The sequence below is a fragment of the Astyanax mexicanus genome, chromosome 13 (genome assembly GCF_023375975.1).
Source record: "Astyanax mexicanus isolate ESR-SI-001 chromosome 13, AstMex3_surface, whole genome shotgun sequence".
NCBI classification, from domain to species: Eukaryota; Metazoa; Chordata; class Actinopteri; order Characiformes; family Acestrorhamphidae; genus Astyanax; species Astyanax mexicanus.
Window position 1 is genome coordinate 23,121,309 of NC_064420.1, and position 17,527 is coordinate 23,138,835.

The 17,527-nt window shown below is 37.7% G+C and overlaps 1 protein-coding gene across 2 annotated transcripts; it reads right to left on the reverse strand.

Moving 5' to 3' along the window:
* Nucleotides 1–1,043: 1,043 nt before the first annotated feature.
* LOC103045511 (golgin subfamily A member 6-like protein 22) lies at nucleotides 1,044–17,527 on the reverse strand. Of its 2 annotated transcripts, none has more exons than XM_007237371.4 (14): nucleotides 17,376–17,527; nucleotides 16,567–16,656; nucleotides 15,221–15,282; nucleotides 13,705–13,843; nucleotides 12,755–13,312; nucleotides 11,988–12,126; nucleotides 8,251–9,689; nucleotides 7,754–8,088; nucleotides 6,366–6,412; nucleotides 5,014–5,093; nucleotides 4,757–4,858; nucleotides 4,461–4,665; nucleotides 3,337–3,400; nucleotides 1,044–2,928 (listed from the first exon to the last, which is right to left on the reverse strand). In XM_007237371.4, the coding sequence occupies exons 2-14, from the start codon at nucleotides 16,648–16,650 to the stop codon at nucleotides 2,904–2,906; spliced, it is 3,279 nt and encodes a 1,092-aa protein (XP_007237433.3). In that variant the 5' UTR covers nucleotides 16,651–16,656; nucleotides 17,376–17,527; the 3' UTR covers nucleotides 1,044–2,903. The 2 variants fall into 2 exon arrangements, with proteins under 2 accessions (XP_007237433.3, XP_022517835.2); XM_022662114.2 differs by lacking the exon at nucleotides 17,376–17,527 and adding an exon at nucleotides 17,185–17,273.

The following is a 17,527-nucleotide window of genomic DNA, read 5'->3' on the forward strand; positions in this document are numbered from 1 at the left end:
AAATAGAAGGACAGAGAAAACACTAATGAGTTTGAGGTGCTTTGAGACACTGCCTCAAGAGAATAAATGTGCAGTACAGAAGAACATAGTGAACCCAGTGAGACAGAATGTCTTAGATATGGATTGTGTTGGATATGGAAAAGTCTCTGGCCTTATCTGTAATTTCTTTAAAAACAAGTCATATACTTTTAATATATCCAATTATCTGTGTTTCTGTTTTTTTTCCAGTTACAATGCGGGAAATCTTCATGTACTGTGTGTAAATGCTGCAGTAGAGAGTGCAGTAACAGCTCTGTTCCAGCACTGCTTTACTACAAAGGCTTTGTAAATTGACATTTTTTATATCCATTTTCAAAGATTACATGTCCATATCTAATGAATTGCTTGCTAAAAATGCCTCCTTTTTTAAACAATACAATGTTTTAAGAACTTTTTTTTATAATACTAAAATTATTGTAAGCATTAATATGAATATATAACCTGCAAAAATCACATTTCTTTTAAGTTATTAGTTTCACTAATGGCGGAGTAAAAAGCAATGACACATAGATAATTAAGTGGGGCAATGCTTGTTTGACTTAAATAATAAGATTTTAGTACTGACGTCAAACAAAACAGTATACAAATGTACTTCTTAACGATGCAGCATAATTACATATTTTTTATGATACTGGTTATGCAGATCTGTCCTGTAATGATGCTTGACTTAGTACTGTAGCTTAACATTGCTCTCTAGTAATGTAACTGTGGTAACACTATTGCAGTTACCTTTTAATTTAACAGAATGTTTTAGAATGTATAAAAAAAAATCAATGTTGATTCCATTAGGAATGTAACATCTACAGAATAAACTTTCACATGTATAAATTAGATATTTGCATGTAAAAGTTTTATTAGCAGTTCTGCCTTAAATAATGTCTGAATGGATTTGTTTGCTGAAAACTGAACAGATGCATATTTAAAATTAAGAATTCTGCTTATTTTAACTAAAATGTCTGTGTGTGTGTGGTCAGTGTAGATAAATAGGACATCACAGGTCCCAGTACAGAAATAACACACTTTTAATCACAATAAGTAGTAAGAGCATGGCTTTACACACAAACTGTCCACAACAGACAACTATTTACATGATAAAATCCATTAAAATAAGAGATAAACCAAAATACAACTTTAGAATAACAGTATGAAGTGAACTGGACTGAAAACCAGGTCTAAATACTGGTAGACCCTTACACACACAAAGCAGGCAGCAGAATAAAAGTGTAGTTTAAGTATGTAATGCTTTTCTTAATCCGATCATAGTTCAGTTAAACACATGCATCCAGAAGTAGCAGTAACTGAGATCAAGCAGGGATGACATCATGTCATGCACCACTGTAATTACACATTTATTACATGTATCATCAGCATGTTACTGTCAACATGAATTACTGTAATAAAGAGACACAAACTGGTAAAGAGAGTCATTGGCTGTTTACACAAACTGAGTCAGCACCACTTTCCACAGTCTAATGCAGCTCTCGTCCACAGACTAACACTGCACTGTAACAAAGTGTTTTAAAATTGAATCTAGTTTTTAACCTGTTTCAGTGCAGATTGACAACAGGTGTAATACAGATTGAAACCAGATATAAATCAGCATAATTTCAGATGAAATCCAGCTGTAATATGAATCCAATCCAGCAAAAAGACCTAAGCAGATCTAAGGCAGATTTAATACAGATCTAAACAAGATTTGGTTTAGGAAAACTAAATCAGATCTAAACCAGCTTTATGCTAGATTTGATTCTTACTTAAACCAGATCTAATACAAATTTACCTAAGCAGTGGTTTACCTGCAGAAACACTTTGTGAGCGCCCACGTTCACATCTCATTACATATTTATGAAGGAAAGGAGACACGTGTGCATGTGTGCAAAAGTGGCATTCATAAATACCTAATGCTGAAAACTACATGGGGTTACACTGCTGTGGTAAAGAGATTTTATACCAAAAGATGATGATCAAGTGTTTCATATATCTTATTTTTGTATCTCTATTATCTCATTTCCAAAGTCAGGACTGAAGCTCAGTGCACAGTGCTAAATCACCAGTGATGAGTGGTGCAGTTAACAACACTGCCTGTATAGTGTAAAAACCTTCATAAATAAATACAACAGATTCATCAAATATGATATATTGGACTGAAATGCCAAATGCAGAAAAAAATACCTTAATGCTTTAAAATGTAAAACTACTGAGTGAAGACAATATAGTTAGCTTTTGTGCTGTTGTAATATGCCTGTACCAAAACTTAAAGGCATTTCCACAGCATTTGTACGATTCTTAGCTTTGCAAACTTGTAAATGGGCTGTAGTGGCAGTAAAAGGGAAAATATATATATTTTTTTTACATACTTAATCACCTAAAGGTGCGAGAAAAAAAAGTAGTGGATTTGGTGAGAAACACCCTATTCTAAAGAATCTCACAGAAAATTACAAAATGTGGTAAAACCAGATATCTGACCTAAGGAATATATTTTTATGTATTTATTGCCTATTAAGTGACAGGAGCTGTGACAACTGGTTCCTAGCAGTAATGAAACATTTTTTAAAACACTCCTCATGACTTTAAACGATGAGGTTAATGCTCTGCTATAATACACAATAAATCAGAAATTTTGGAATTGTACAAATGTGTAGAATTACCCACTTTAATGCTTTTATTAGTGGCAGACTCAGCTGTGATCAGTTCTACTTCCAGATATTTTCCTGCCAAGGCACTCTGAAGTGAAATGAAGGTAGCCTTTGTGTGTTTTAAACAGTTTTGCAGCACCGTAGATGTACAGCTGATGCACAGCTTGACCATGAAAGACTATTAATATAAAAAAACCCTACAAAACTTTAAAATGTTAGCTTTGTTGGTCAGCTCCTTTCTGCTGCACACTCACTAGAAAGAAAACACAAAAGAGAAGTACTGTTACTGTAGATTCTCATTAACAATCACTGGACAAACAAAAATATATACTTAATGTTTATTTACTGTTAGCACAAACATCAGACAAGAAAAATTATATTCAAATAAGTCATATTTAAAATTAAGTTAATAATGTAAAATACAGTAAGGTGGTCTAAGTGAAAACGGACTATTTATATTAATCTAGGATCTGGCTAGAATTGTCAGTGTGAACAGTCAAATGAATCTGTGAGAAAAATCACATCCACATTCAATGCTGCAGATCCCGCATGCATATCCGGAAGGTCAGTGCAGTGATTTGGCACCCATAAGTCATGGGACATGATATCAGTGCATGTTTAATTACCTTAAGCATGAACCGTGATAGACAGAAACACATACCTGTGTCGTATGAGGTTACTGCTCTGAGCTTGTAGGGGCTGTGTCTCTACATGGGATCCATCAACTGCAGCAAAAAAAAAAAAAAAGTTAGAACAGTTTTGAATTTTTCATTATAGTTTAATTTTATTTTGTTTTTCACTTTTTTCTTCCAATTCAACTAGTTTTAATTAGTTTTTAGAGTGGGTTTGCTAGTTTTGTATTAGATTTAGTTTTTTTCCCAGTGCTTAGTTTTAGTTAGTTATTATTAGTTCTAGTATTAGTCTTATTTTTTTTCCATACTTTGGGTTATTTAAGAGGAGCATAAGAGCCCATAAGAAGCCACAAAAACTGTAACGGTTCACAAGCTAGTAGCCTTAAGTGCAAAATAAATGTAATACTGCTGCTTGGTTTTAATATTGTAACAACAGGGGAAAAATACGCCCGGCATGACTCGAGACACAAAAAAGGCATGTACTAATTCTTTTAATTAATCATGGGTGGGCATAACGTGAAACAAAACCAGTGTCATTTGCCACTTCCTTCAAGAGCCAGGTGCGCTCTGACTTTGGCAGATTGGTATTTTATTTGGTATTTTAACGCTTGTGCGCTTCTCAGCAGAGGAAACGGACCTGGACGTTCACACTGTGAAGGTGAGTGAGCAGGTCATTAATGGGAACAGCAAATGTTATTTTATTTTGTGTTCTGTTGATTGTTGATGGAAAGTGTGTTTGTGCACTGCTGCATGTCTTTGTGTGTGTGACAAGCAGGGGTGCACATGTGCACAAGATAGAAATGAATGTCTGATGGTTGACTGTAGTCTAGGTTTTAACCAGTCAGTGGCACACCTGTGTTTTTCGCAGCCAAGACAGCAATTGCAAGAAATTTTTCTGAACACACTTCCACACCACCATGCCCATCTGGGTATATTCTATTTAAATGACGCATGTGCAAAGCGTGAAAATATGACTACTGACAAGGTGTAAGATAGCAATGAGCATTGTAGCACATTTTGCAGAGGGGGTAAGACAGGGCTTTATATTTATTAAAATAAATATTTACATATTTACTGCCCATGTTTTCATTTAATCTGATTCTGCTGTACAGATTCGGAAGACCTATAGAATACCTCATCTTGTGAGTATTACCTATAGCAGTATGAGAGACATGGGATGAAGTTTCTTCCGTTCTTTCTCGCTCCACTCTCTCCCTCTCCTTGTCCTCCTGCAGTGTGTTGATGTACTCCTGACTGAGGGTTTCATCCGAGTCGCCAATGAGGTAGATGTTTTTGAAGCGGTAATAAAGCATAGAGGCCTTAAACATGATGTCCTCACTGCCACGGAACCAGCGCATCTGCTCACAACACACACAAACACACAGTAAATAATATAGTTATACGAAAACAATATAACAGGTTCAAGTCTACGGTGGTCTGTGTGTGTACCTTTCTCAGTGTGTCAATGAGCTCGCTGTGGTTCTGTATGTGACGAGAGGAGACTGGGACATTGCTCAACTCATCCAGCGCCAACAAACACTTACTCACATCCTACATATAGCCAGCAAAAAAGAGGAGGTCACAATAAAACACTGTACACAAAATTGTAAATTTGAAGGGTTTAAGGACACAGTGTAAACATTTGAGGTTTTCAGTTATTTCTTTCTATGGCTTAATTATATATAAAGAGATATGTTTGAGCTCACAGGATTGTCAAGAGTCATGGAGATTCGGATATCCCCGTGCAGTCTATACAGCAGAGAGTCTGTGACGGACAGAGCAGAAGCTGAAAGAGGAATACAAGAAGAATCAGAGTTAGGAGATTATTCCATCCAACTTAGTCCCTTCTTTAAAAAACAATGCCTGTTTATTTGCAATGCTTAACATTTATCATAAACATTTATGACATACAACATACACAGACACACATTTACATGTGCTCACTTCATGCATTTTTATAGAATTCTATCTGGGTAGGGGGGGTAACGGAGCATCTTGACTCGATGCATCACAATGAAAAAATTTGATGATATGCACTGTTAAAACAGACAATTCCAAGTTGAGTATATTATCAAATATTGTTCAGTTGTATTGTCTGAACACCAGAGTTTGGAATCACATCAGTTCAGGTGTGGAGTTAGAATTTTTTGCAGCTGCCTCATAAACAAGCTTGTTCTGAATGTGTCATTTGAGTAGATGAGGCCAAGTCTATGGGTTGTGCCATGATTGAGTAGGAACCAGTGGAGTCATTTGATAATACTTTGATGTTTTTATTTCATAGCAGCATAGCAAATTCAGGTCTATATAAAACCAAAAACGTATTTTGTCTAATTTTGCCATGCCCTTAATTCAAATTTCAACAGTAATATAATTTGAAATTAAACATGATTAATACCATGGAACGTGATGTTCAAGACAAATGGTTTCATTTGTCACTTTGATTTTATTCTTTAATAAGAAATCGTGGTCTATACATAATATGCTGTTTAAAAACACAACGGATTTAACCTGAAAAACGACGCATTTTATTTTTAGTAAAAATTTCAAACATAAATAGTTGTCTTTCTGCTGTATATCTGTTGATTATACCTAAATAAATTGTCTACTGTGCTGTAAAACTCTTCTCTTTTCTATTTCCTATCAGTGTCCGCACGAAAAGTGTGAGCAGCTTCTTCCCCAGCTCCGCTGTGTACGCGGCTACCGTAATAAACATAGGAGATTTAGATTTTTTTCAAGCAAACATGTTATTTTGGTTTTGCTTATACCCATTATTATTACTATTATAGTAATATTATATTATTACTATATATATTAACATGCATTGCATATTTTTATTCTAAATCTCATTATAATGATTACTATCAATATGATGTTTTTTCATGAGCTTGATTTTTGGTGCTCTATGCACAATGCGTGTTTTGCGTGAGCTCCCAACACTGTTGTGACAGAATCTTATAGTGAATCATGAATTATGGTGATCCATTCACTAATGGCATGGCATGATTTTTTGGGATAAAGTGTGCTTCTGCAAGACTTTATATAAGATTTTATGTTTTACCCTTCCGTATGTCCATTCTCTCCTCTTCACCCTTCTTCTTGCCGGACCTGCAATAAAAACAAATCAAACAAATCTCAGTCAGTGCTAATCCTCAGTGCATGTGTTTGTCTGGCTGAAGTTGGATTCTTACTGGACACAATTTGTATTATTTTCCATTGCACCTTAAATGACTTCTGACAGAAGGTATAATAAGGAACAAAGAATATAATTAAACAAGAAGATGGATAATTACAAGCCATGGTAAAAATGTGATTATTGAAGCTAATGAGCTGATGAGGCAATGATGAGGCTAGTATAAAACTAAAAGAGCTAACTTTCAAACATTAAATATGACTTGGGTGATCGACTACATTTGGAGTAAATTTTGCTGGACTATCACTGCAAAACTCAAAGCACCACTACAGACCATTACACATAGAAATGAGAAATATTCTCACACATAGTTCACAGAATTATCCACGCAAGCGCAGAAAAGGCCCAAAAAATCCAGCAGGACTCAAACTGTTATGAGCCAAAGCCCTATTTAAACCAGACATCTTTTTAGTTAGTAAAGTGTTAAAAATCATATTTTTAACTACAATTCCAAGGTGTATGTACCTGTACAACTTGATTTCTACCGCCATACGTTTCAGTTTTTTGCCTGGTGGCCGAGTGCCCAGCCCTGCATTGACATATTATGAGGTGGCTACTGACCTGCGGTCAATGCTGCATAATTATAAGATTAAAACTTTTTGAAGATCACAGTGTGATTTGTTACTTTGCTATATTGTAATAATCATGCCATAGCTTTAAATAAAAAATATATATTGTTAAAAAACGTAGACCTGCGTCACAGACCATTTTCTTGAGCCCCAAGCGACAGGGCCCAAGAAAGTGATGGGAAATTTCAGCCCGAGTTCGAGTTTGGCATCGGGTTGGGGTCAGGCTCTGGCACACAATCTAAACTCAAGATCAGACAGAGCTGCTTTTCCCAAACTACAAAGAGCACTACATGTGGGAGAAAGAGTAAACACTGCATGCTGTTATTTGGTAAAAACGAAAGATGATTTTACAGATTGAACTTTCAGAGTGTTTACACCTGCAGCACAGAAGCACATGAACAGAGTTTAATCCTGTTTCTATTAAATCTAATGTGCCGGTTCCAAGCATTTCTAAGCATTTCCTTGTCTAAACACAACAATCATTAAAAGAAACCTTCACCAGTCTAACAAGTCCCCATTGAAGTGATATTACAGCATGGCCTTAGTAAAGTCAGTCACAGCTGTCTATGACATAGATGACAGAAAAAACCTATATGATTGGTGGAGAGAACCTATGCAATCAAGAGAAAAATCATAAAAATTACAGCACTAATGCTTTAAGGTGCATTTAACAGGCCTTTCACTCACTCTGTTATTCTGCTCTCCTCTCTCTGTGGCCGCCCCCCACTCCTCTCTCTCGATGTCTTCTGACTCGTCTCCGCCTTCCCCTCTTCTCTTGCTTTAACAGACACTTTGCTATCATCCTTTACTGCTTGTTTGATTTCCAAGTCCTTAAGAGTGACTGGTTTGCAGTCTTTATCCACAATCTTGTTTTCCACCGAGAGTTCCTTTGCAGTCATATCTGTGCTTTCATCAGTAGGTTTGTCGTTTTTTGGAATTTCTCGCTTTCCTCTGGTAGAGGTGACCAATCCCTGCAGAGACTTCAGCACACTCAGCCTCTTCTCGGCCAAGACCTTACTCCTCTGTTACAAACAGAGAGAGAGAGAGAGAGAGAGAGAGAGAGAGAGAGAGAGAGAGAGAGAGAGACAGAAAAACAAAAAAGATAAACCATAGAACCAAGTAAACCATGGAATTAATGGGTTGTTTTTGGTGTTGTGCCTTAAAGAATATTAAATAAAAATTACCTCCTCCTTCTGGCCCTCCGTGTGCTTCTCTCCACCAGTTTCTTCTATCTGCTGCATCATTTCCTCTTTGTTCTGGGCCTCCTGCTCTTCTTTTCTCCTTTGTTCCTTCTGTTTATCAAGCTCTTCTTTCTTTTTTTGTGCAGCTTCTTCCTTCGCACACTTTTCCTTTTGCTCTTCCTCCTCTTTTCTCTTCAGTTCCTTAAGTCTATCCAGCTCTTCTTTCTTTTTCTGTGCTGCTTCTTCCTCTTCCTGCTTTTTCTTTCGCTCCTTCTCCTGCTCTTTTTTCCTCTGGAGTTCCTTAAGTCTCTCCAGCTCTTCTTTCTTTTTTTGTGCGGCTTTCTCCTCTTCCCTCTTTTGTTCCTTCTCCTGCTCTTCTTTCCTCTTGAGTTCCTTAAGTCTCTCCAGCTCCTCTCTCTTTTGTTGTTCCGCTGCTTCCTCTTCCAGCTTTTTCTTTTGCTCCCTCTCCTGCTCTTCTTTCCTCTTCAGCTCAAGTCTTTCCCGCTCTTCTTTCATTTTTTGTTCTGCTGCTTCCTCTGCCTGCTTTTGCTCCTTCTCCTGCTCTTCTTTCCTCTTGAGTTCTTTAAGTCTGTGCAGCTCTTCTGTCTTTTTTCGTTCTGCTTCTAACTCTTCCCGCTTTTTATTTTGCTCATCTTTCCTCTTCAGTTCTTTAAGTTTATCCAACTCCTCATTTTGTTCCTTAACTGCTTCTTCCTGCTTTTTCTTTTGCTCCACTTCCTCCTCTTTTTGCACTGTTTGTCTCTTTTTCTCAGTCTCCTTCAACTCATTCACCTCCTTCCTTTCCTGCACAGTTCCCTCTTTCTGATGATTCATCTTTTTGTTCACGCTGTCCTGCTCTTCTTTCCCTTTCTGTGCCACATCATCTTCCTTCCTTTTTGTCCTCTGTTCCAAATCATTCCTGGCTTCCTGCACTCCTTTCCTTGTTGTTCTCTTTTCCTCCATCTCCTTTAGTTTATCCACCTGTTCTTTCTTTTTCTGATTCGCTTCTTCATTTTTCGTTTTCTTAATCTGTTCCTCTTCCTTACTGGCCTCCTGCACCCCTTTCCGTGTCTGTCTCTTTTCCTCCATCTCCTTCAAGTTATTTATCTCTTCCTTCTTTTTCTTCACCTCTTCTTTCTTCTTTTGTTCTTCTGCTTTTCTCCTTTTCTCAACCTCTTCCCTCTCGTTACCCTCAATCCGTGGCAGGCTGCTTCTCAGTCGTTTACTTTCATGCTCTTTCTTTTCACTCTCATCCCCTTCTTCTCTCTCTCCTCTTCTCCTCTTTCTAACATCATTCTTTTCTGTTTGTGGAGCTGTAGGTTTATCACAGTCTTGTGATTTAGCCGCAAGGTCCTCCTTCTTCTCTTCCTCATCCCTGTCTTTCTTCTCTCCCCGTCTCCTCTTTGATCCTTCATTCTCGTTCTCTTGTTTCTTAATGGAGGCTGTATTACAAAAAAGAATAACAGGTAGAAAATGGGAGAGTCATTTGTGCTATATAATTCCAACATAACTTGAGAATCAAGAATCAATCAACTATCTAACAGTAAGGAAGGATCAATCAACTATCTAACAGTAAGGAAGGATCAATCAACTATCTAACAGTAAGCCAATAATTTAGCCAATCCTGAGAGTTCAGTAGATGAAATTAACCATATTTTACAAGTTGCTTGGGTCACAAGAAGCTGTAGCTGTAGTTTTTGTAGTATAGTGCATAGAACACAGACAGAATTACTGAATTGAGGCCTAAAACATTTTTTAAATTTAAATACACTGGAAAAAATAACAAAAATTGGGAAAGAAATGCAAAAGAAATAAATAACCAACTATAAAAATGGAATTTAGGGAGAATTAAAAATGATTTTACACGGCTCATTAAAATCATATGGTGTTCAATGCTCTGAGTGAAGACAGGATGTCACAAATTCACAGAATATATTACAAATTTGCAGGAAGAAGAGTAAAGACTTAACTCTCACCACTAACCATAAACCACAATCAAGAGTACATCACATCACTCAGTACAGTTAGCAGACCCTGACTATGACACTTTCAGCAGGAATTCACCGGTTCTCACCGCTGGTTGAATTCAGAGCTTGAAGTACATTGTATGTTGAGAGACAATGCACAAAACAATCCCAATCCATGTACAATGATGAATTGTCAAGTTTGCATGGTAAGGCGATCATGGCATTCAGCACAGCTTTCATGTGGTATAAGTGATTTGATGGTTTCAGATGTTAGAGGGCAATGTCCATTCATTCAATGTTTCATTCATTTTAAAATGTTTAGTTTCTAGTCTCTAGTATGAAGGAATGCCATGTGAAAAAAGACCCAGACTCCGCTCTATATCGTAAAATCTGATGTGAACGGCGTCACTTTGACCAGTGTTTTGTCGAGTTGAACTACCTTGTCAAACCGTGCTTCCCTAGTGTATATTTAAGATCTCAGAAAAACGTGGAATCAACCGGATATACGATTCAAACCTATAGTTACTTACACAAGATAGCTAAGGTTAACGAGCTTGTGTAAACAGAGCTGTAAGCTCTTTAGCTGAAGAGAGACTGTTCAGCTCTGCCTGTGGGCGGTCCCAAGCCAAGGTGAGAGAGACCATGAACTCACGAGTTGGCGTAGAACAATACCAATCCCTGTATGATGATGAATGATCAAGTTTGCAGGGTAAGACCATCATGGCATTCAGCAAAGCTTTCATGTGTTATAAGTGATTTGATGGTTTCAGATGTTAGAGGACAATGTGCATCATATAAACACCTTAAAAAGGTTTTATTCCATAGTTTTTTTTTTATTCATTTTTATTTTTGTTTTGGTCTCTAGTATGAATGAATGCCATGTGAGCAGTTTTTGTGAAAAAGGTGCTCTGGTGTTTCTGTTTAGCCCTGCTTTATTTCACTGAATTAGTGGTCTATGAAGAAAGACAGGATTTCAGTTCTTGCTCATGAATATTCATACATGCAAACAAATAGCCTCTGTTTGGCTAACAGAACTGCAGAAGAACGCAACCTGCCTTCCTCTCCCCACAGTCAATTTTGCAGCTCTAAAACTCAAGACAAAATGTTTTCAGAGATACAGCCTTAGTTGTGAAGATATAGCACTGAGTGCTATATAAAGTTAACCCTTAAACTTTGCTTATTGTCAGACTCTCAATGTCGCTTGACCTTGATTGATAACGTTTTGTTACCTAAATTAACGATACTAAACTCTTACCTCAGACTTGGTGATGCGGTGCTTCGGCGGTTTTGCCACAGCGAAGCCCCAGAGTCTGCTCTATATCATAAAATCTGACGTGAACGGCGTCACTTTGACCGGTGTTCTGTCGAGTTGAACTATCTTGTCAAACCGTGCTTCCCTAGTGTATATTTAAGGTCTTGGAAAAACGTGGAATCAACCATATATATGATTTAAACATATAGTTACTTACACAAGATAGCTACGGTTTACTAGCTGGTGTAAACAGAGCTGTAAGCTCTTTAGTTACAAGAGACAGTGTGGCTTTGTTCAGTTCTGCCTGTGGGCGGTCCACATAGACACAGTGCTTTCCTGATCGACTCTTATTTTCTGAATATTTTCTTTCACTAGCTACTACAGACAATTGGGGTCAAAAAATAGTTTTATATGCAGCATGCATAAACAACTCAGAGAGAACTATTGTATTTTACAAAGAACAAGAAAAAGTGCATTTTAGCAAAAGGAGACCTTTAAAAAGCATTTCAAAGTAGCAGTACCTGCTGGGCCTGAAGGAGCAGATGAGACTGGATTTTTTTCTTTTAAATCAGACGAAGCTTCCTCCAGCTTTCTCTTCTGACTGCGTATTTTTAGTGGGTCCTCAGTGACCGGGGTGACTGCAGCAGAGGACTTCTGAACCTGCAGTACAACACACAGCATGCCTTACACGGGTCAATATCAAAACACACTTAATCATGCTTAACTTACAAGTGCAAACATTTGTGAGCCAACTTTGAATTATTTAAATTGTTAAAATTTATATCAAGTTCAAAGATATGTTCAATGATTGGCAATATTTCTTCTGAAATGCATTAGAGGTGTGCCGACACGTAATAAACACCTGATTTATAATACATTTGAAACAGAACAGCTATTAACGTCTTAAACACTCTTTTTTTTTGTCGATTTTAAATTATTTCAATGGTGGACCGCCAAACATTACAACCCCTACCGTTTATAAACTAGGTGTGTTCATAGCATAAGCTTAGGGATTTGATCTATTGATGCATTGATAAAAAAAAAATCCCTCAAGTACAAGTATGAGTACATTTGGGAGTAGAGTTCTGGATTTGAGGGTACCATTAATTTGGGCAGCGAGTCCCACCTGAGCTCCACAGCTCCGCACGCAGTATACATTAAGAATTTCGTCATGCTAAGTGTGCTATACTGAGCTTCTGGGGTTTATTGCATTGATCAGGGGTTTTCATGAAAGACAGAAAATTGTAACTGGATGGGAAAAAAACTTCAGTGAACACAGAACACTTACTTTTGCAGGCTTCTTCACTGGCAGTGGCAGTTTTATCTTTAGGTTATTCCCCTTGGTCTTGTTTCTTGCTAATTTCCCAGTGTTTTTATCCTTCTTTGCTTTTGAAAGGATTTTGTTCCTGGCGGAGCTCTTCCTCACTGCACCCACTCTTCTTGCCGCACTGACTTTCTTTGTGAGTATGGCTTTTTTGACTAGGATGACCTTTTTCTTCTGGATGACTTTTTTCACAGGGCTGACTTTTCTGGACAAGCCAGCTGCTGAAACACTGGTCACTCTTTTGGAGGCTCTAATCGTCTTGTTTGCTGCAGTATCCTTAGCGACTCTTAAAGTCGCTCTCTTCTTAACTTGCATCTCCGATGTTTTTGTCTTTGGACTTGATGCATTCTTCAAAGATGCTCCTTTTGCACTGGGTGTGGTGGGTTTAGATGATGGGTCACACACAGGTGAGGAGATTTTTGCAGGTGACACTTCGCTGTTCTTTGTTTTGGCTGCTTCTGTCCTTTTCTGTTTTTTGTACGCCAGCCGGCTCTCATGTACCTTCTTTACCAGAGCTGCTTTCTGTGTGTGTGTGTGTGTGTGTGAGAGAGAGAGAGAGAGAGAGAGAGAGAGAGAGAGAGAAAGAGAGAAAGAAAAGAAGAGAGTGTCTTACTTTCAGAAGCCACAACAAGGTTGGCAACAGGGGGTTAAATATTTTTCTTTGCTTTGTGTTGTGTAGACACATTATGGATTGCAGAAAAAAGTTAACTGACAGATAAGACATGAAAATTGATGAAAATGCACATAAATATAAATGATCCACTACTTTAAAACCAATACAGATTAAGCCAAAATGTAAATGTTTAATTTAGCACATAAATATTAATTCATTAAATCATTACAATGCACACCCTGTTGGTTGAACAGTACAGCAAAACTTTTTGCATTTCAGTGGGCATGCTGTGAAATCTGACCTTTTGACCTCTGAGGCCGATCCCTGGGTCATTTTCAATCTCCCACATGGCCTTGTCAAAGCCTCCTCGTGTGGTGGATTTGCCATATCTCTCCTTGTTGGGCCAGTAGTGGGCAATTTCTTTGGGGACCAAAGAGGTTCTGCAGAAAAATGAGAGCAAAAAGAGCAGAAATAGCCACAGTTAAATCAATTTCCATAGCATGCTGGCTCTGTCAAAGTATTTCTGATATTACTGTTACTGTCTCCGTTAAAGGTATATTTGGCATTTTTGTGGCAAACAAGTTTATAGCACAAAAGAGTATGCAATATTAAGTATGAAGATGATCCGTGCATAGCAAAATGTCCCCACTAAGCTTCTTTATTATATTTGCATTGTACTATAATGAACTCATTTTCATTGTGCACATGTGCAGCTGAAAGACAGCATAATGCATCCCAAATTTTTAACATTAACATTTTAATATTACATTACATTATTGGGCTTTGAAACCAGTACCTTTACACTTTTACTTGAGTAAAAAGCTTGAGCTGATTATTCCTGAAATTTCCTGTAGATTTTAAACTGTTGTATCTATACTTCTACCCAGAGACTGTAAAAAAAGATGGACGCTGTGTCGCCGTTCCCATTCATTCAATGAAAATGAAGCCAAAATCTGATACCCGAGTCTGCGCAGTAGAGACCAGAGGAGGGAGAAAGACTGTGGAGAGACGGCCCACTCATTTAAGTAAAACCGCCCCTGAGGGCTTCCTCGTGGTCAGGCTGCAGAGCGGAGTGGAGCGGAGCTGACGGTCTGTTATTGGTCCCGCCCATAACCAGCTGTTTTACAATAACCACACCTTTTTTGAATAGAACTGAATAACGTTTTTAAAAACGAATTCTGTGGGGATATACAAAATTTGACAACATAAGCAGAGGTTACACTAGCTGTTGCATTTATATAAAGGAGGTAGAATTACAGTATGTTGGAAAAAAGCGTGATTGAAAGTTGTTCTGTTTTGCAATTGAAACATATGGGGATGGGTGGGGTTACACAGCTTTCTGAAACGGAACAGCAGTGGGTGCCCGACCTGTGGTGGCTTCACTTTTCAGAGAGGATGCTCTGTCCAGCTATATACAGTCTATGCTTCTACCTGAGTAATGAAGGTAAAAAGTTTTTACACTTTTGATTTTAGCAAAGAAGCAAATAAATGAATAATTAACTGGCATGGGAACAATATATTAAGACTTCCTAACTACATCTTAATTACAACATTTTAATTATACTCATCGTAAACTACAGAAAATATGCCTGATTCACTTTCAAACAAGCAAAAGTTTCTCAATTTTGTTTTATTTATTTATTTATTTATTACGCTTCATATTAGGAAAACCTGACAATAAATCAGTTCTGAATCAATACACTTTCGGTTATTTAATCAAAATTGCTGTCTACAATAATTTAAATATCTTATGTAATAAACTGTGCCAATGCCATGTGACGGTCTTCCTGCGTTTGTGTTTGCAGATGTTTACTCACGTTGTGTGCGTTCCATAAAAGAAGATCGGGATCTTGTTTTTGGGGGCCTTTCCATCCGCAATCTGTCGTCACAGAAATACAAAAGCGTGGTTACTTTTTAAATTCCAGCTCTGCATGTAAACAATATGTATCCACATCTAACTTATAATCTAACTTTTAACTGACTTTAATGGCACAGATTACGCCTAGGTCTTTGCGGTTAGTGACAACACTGCACTCAATGCATTTTAGGCGTGAACTTGGTATAGGGAACGTATTCTTTGATTATTCATTTGACTCTTCTTATCACTCCTTTTTAGAAATGTTCGATGTGACATGCTGTGCTTATCTATTAAAGCTAAACTCATTTATGCTTGCTTGTGGAATGCATTATCATAAGTATTAGAGTAAAATACAGTAGAATAGATTAAACGTGACAAATGTGGACATCACTCACAGCGAGTTAAGCATGTTGAGATGGTCTAAAGTCTGGATCTGCTACAAAAGATTCATCCACACTTCCTTTTTCTTCAAATTTTCGGAACACTGTCGCAGTGATGAAGACTCTAAGGCACTTGCTATGTCTGTCTTTCCGTCTTTCTCTCTCAAGATATTAAAATACAGTACAATAAGGGTGAAACTATTCCTCAAGTAATTATAGTTACTCAATAAAAAAAATGATCGATTATTTTTCTGTGCACGGCCATGAACTTACTGTATCATGTCATTTAGTCTTAGTTATGTCAATTAATTAAGTTCTGAGTACTGTAAAACTTTCTATTTGTGTGCAATGTGGAAATGTATGTTGTGAATTAAAAAAATAAACCAATTGGTCATTCATTATTAAGTGAAATTTCGTATTTTATGTTTTATCCGGTTACTCTAAACGTTTTTTCAGTAGAGTACTTGATTTCTAAAATAATCGATAGCTGCAGCCCTACAGTGTAAAAAAAGCTCTAGTTTGCACACTGCTGCTGCAGCTCAGCCAATCAGCTCTGTCCCTCTTCTAAACCCAGTGCCTCTCCCAAAATATACCTCCCAATTTTTCTTAAAATTGCCCTTTATGAAGTGAAAGCTAGTACAATAAAAGACTGTTACAAACACATTTGTGAATAAAGTAAAATGTCTCCTTATCGTTATTGGCAAAATTGTAGAAATGATTGGGAATTGATTTGCTTTGAAGAAGAATTTTCCACAGCATGTTTCACAATTAGTCAGGAAAGAGTGAGAATATTATGCTCATTTTTCTTTAATAAAATGAAATGATTTGATGCTGTTTTTCTGTTCTTAATAAAGCACACATAAATGGATATTTGAAAATTAAAAACGATACCCAGCCCTAGTAAAGAGTTTTAGCAGTTTCTTACCCTGGCAGGCCAGAAGGGATAACCCTTCATCTTAGCGAACACGATATCTCCAGGGTTAAAGTCGTGGCTGGACTGGGGTTTCATCTTGAACTGCAGAAGTAAACAGAGACAGACTCAAAAACAGAGCCAGAGTCAAAAACAGAGAGAGTCAAAAACAGAGAGAGTCAAAAACAGAGACAGAGTCAAAAACAGAGACAGAGTCAAAAACAGAGACAGAGTCAAAAACAGAGACAGAGTCAGGGTCCTAGAGGCAGAATTACACTGCAGACTGATATTTTACTTATTTTATATTAAACCATATCATACACACACACTGTCAACTCCTTACACTGCGGAAAAAACAACTAAAAACAGATAGGAGGACCAAGTTAGCTTTTTATTCGATTTCTCCGTTCCACCTTAAATAGTGCAGCGGTTTCATCCTGTCTCGTCGGTCGCCCGTAATGAAACCACCGTACCATTTAAGGTGGAACGGACAATCAAAACGAGCTTGGCAACATGGATAGCTAACTAACGTTACCTTAAAAACGTTTATCTTAACCTTATTTTGACTCTAAGACACACAGAAAAACAATAACTCGTAACTCCAACACTGTAGCAAACAAGAATTTCACTCACAAAAAAACTCCCTGTTTACAGAGCTGTGAACTAGAGGAAGGTTAACGCTGTTTGTTGGGCTTTCTGGCGGCGGCTAGCAGGCTAATTTAGCCCCAAACAGCGGGACCAACAACAACACGGCGCCGGACTTTCCCCTAAATAATTATTAATCATATCATTACGTTTAACCATTCATAAAGCGAACATCTCACCGGGAGAAAACTGCATATGAATAAAGCAGCAGGGCTGTAGCTGTTAGCTGTGCCTCCAGAAACTGAGCTAAAGCTCACCGCCTCGGCTCTGCAGCGCCGCTCCGCTCCACACACACCATCAGCACCGCTCTCCCGCTCAGCGCCGCAGGACC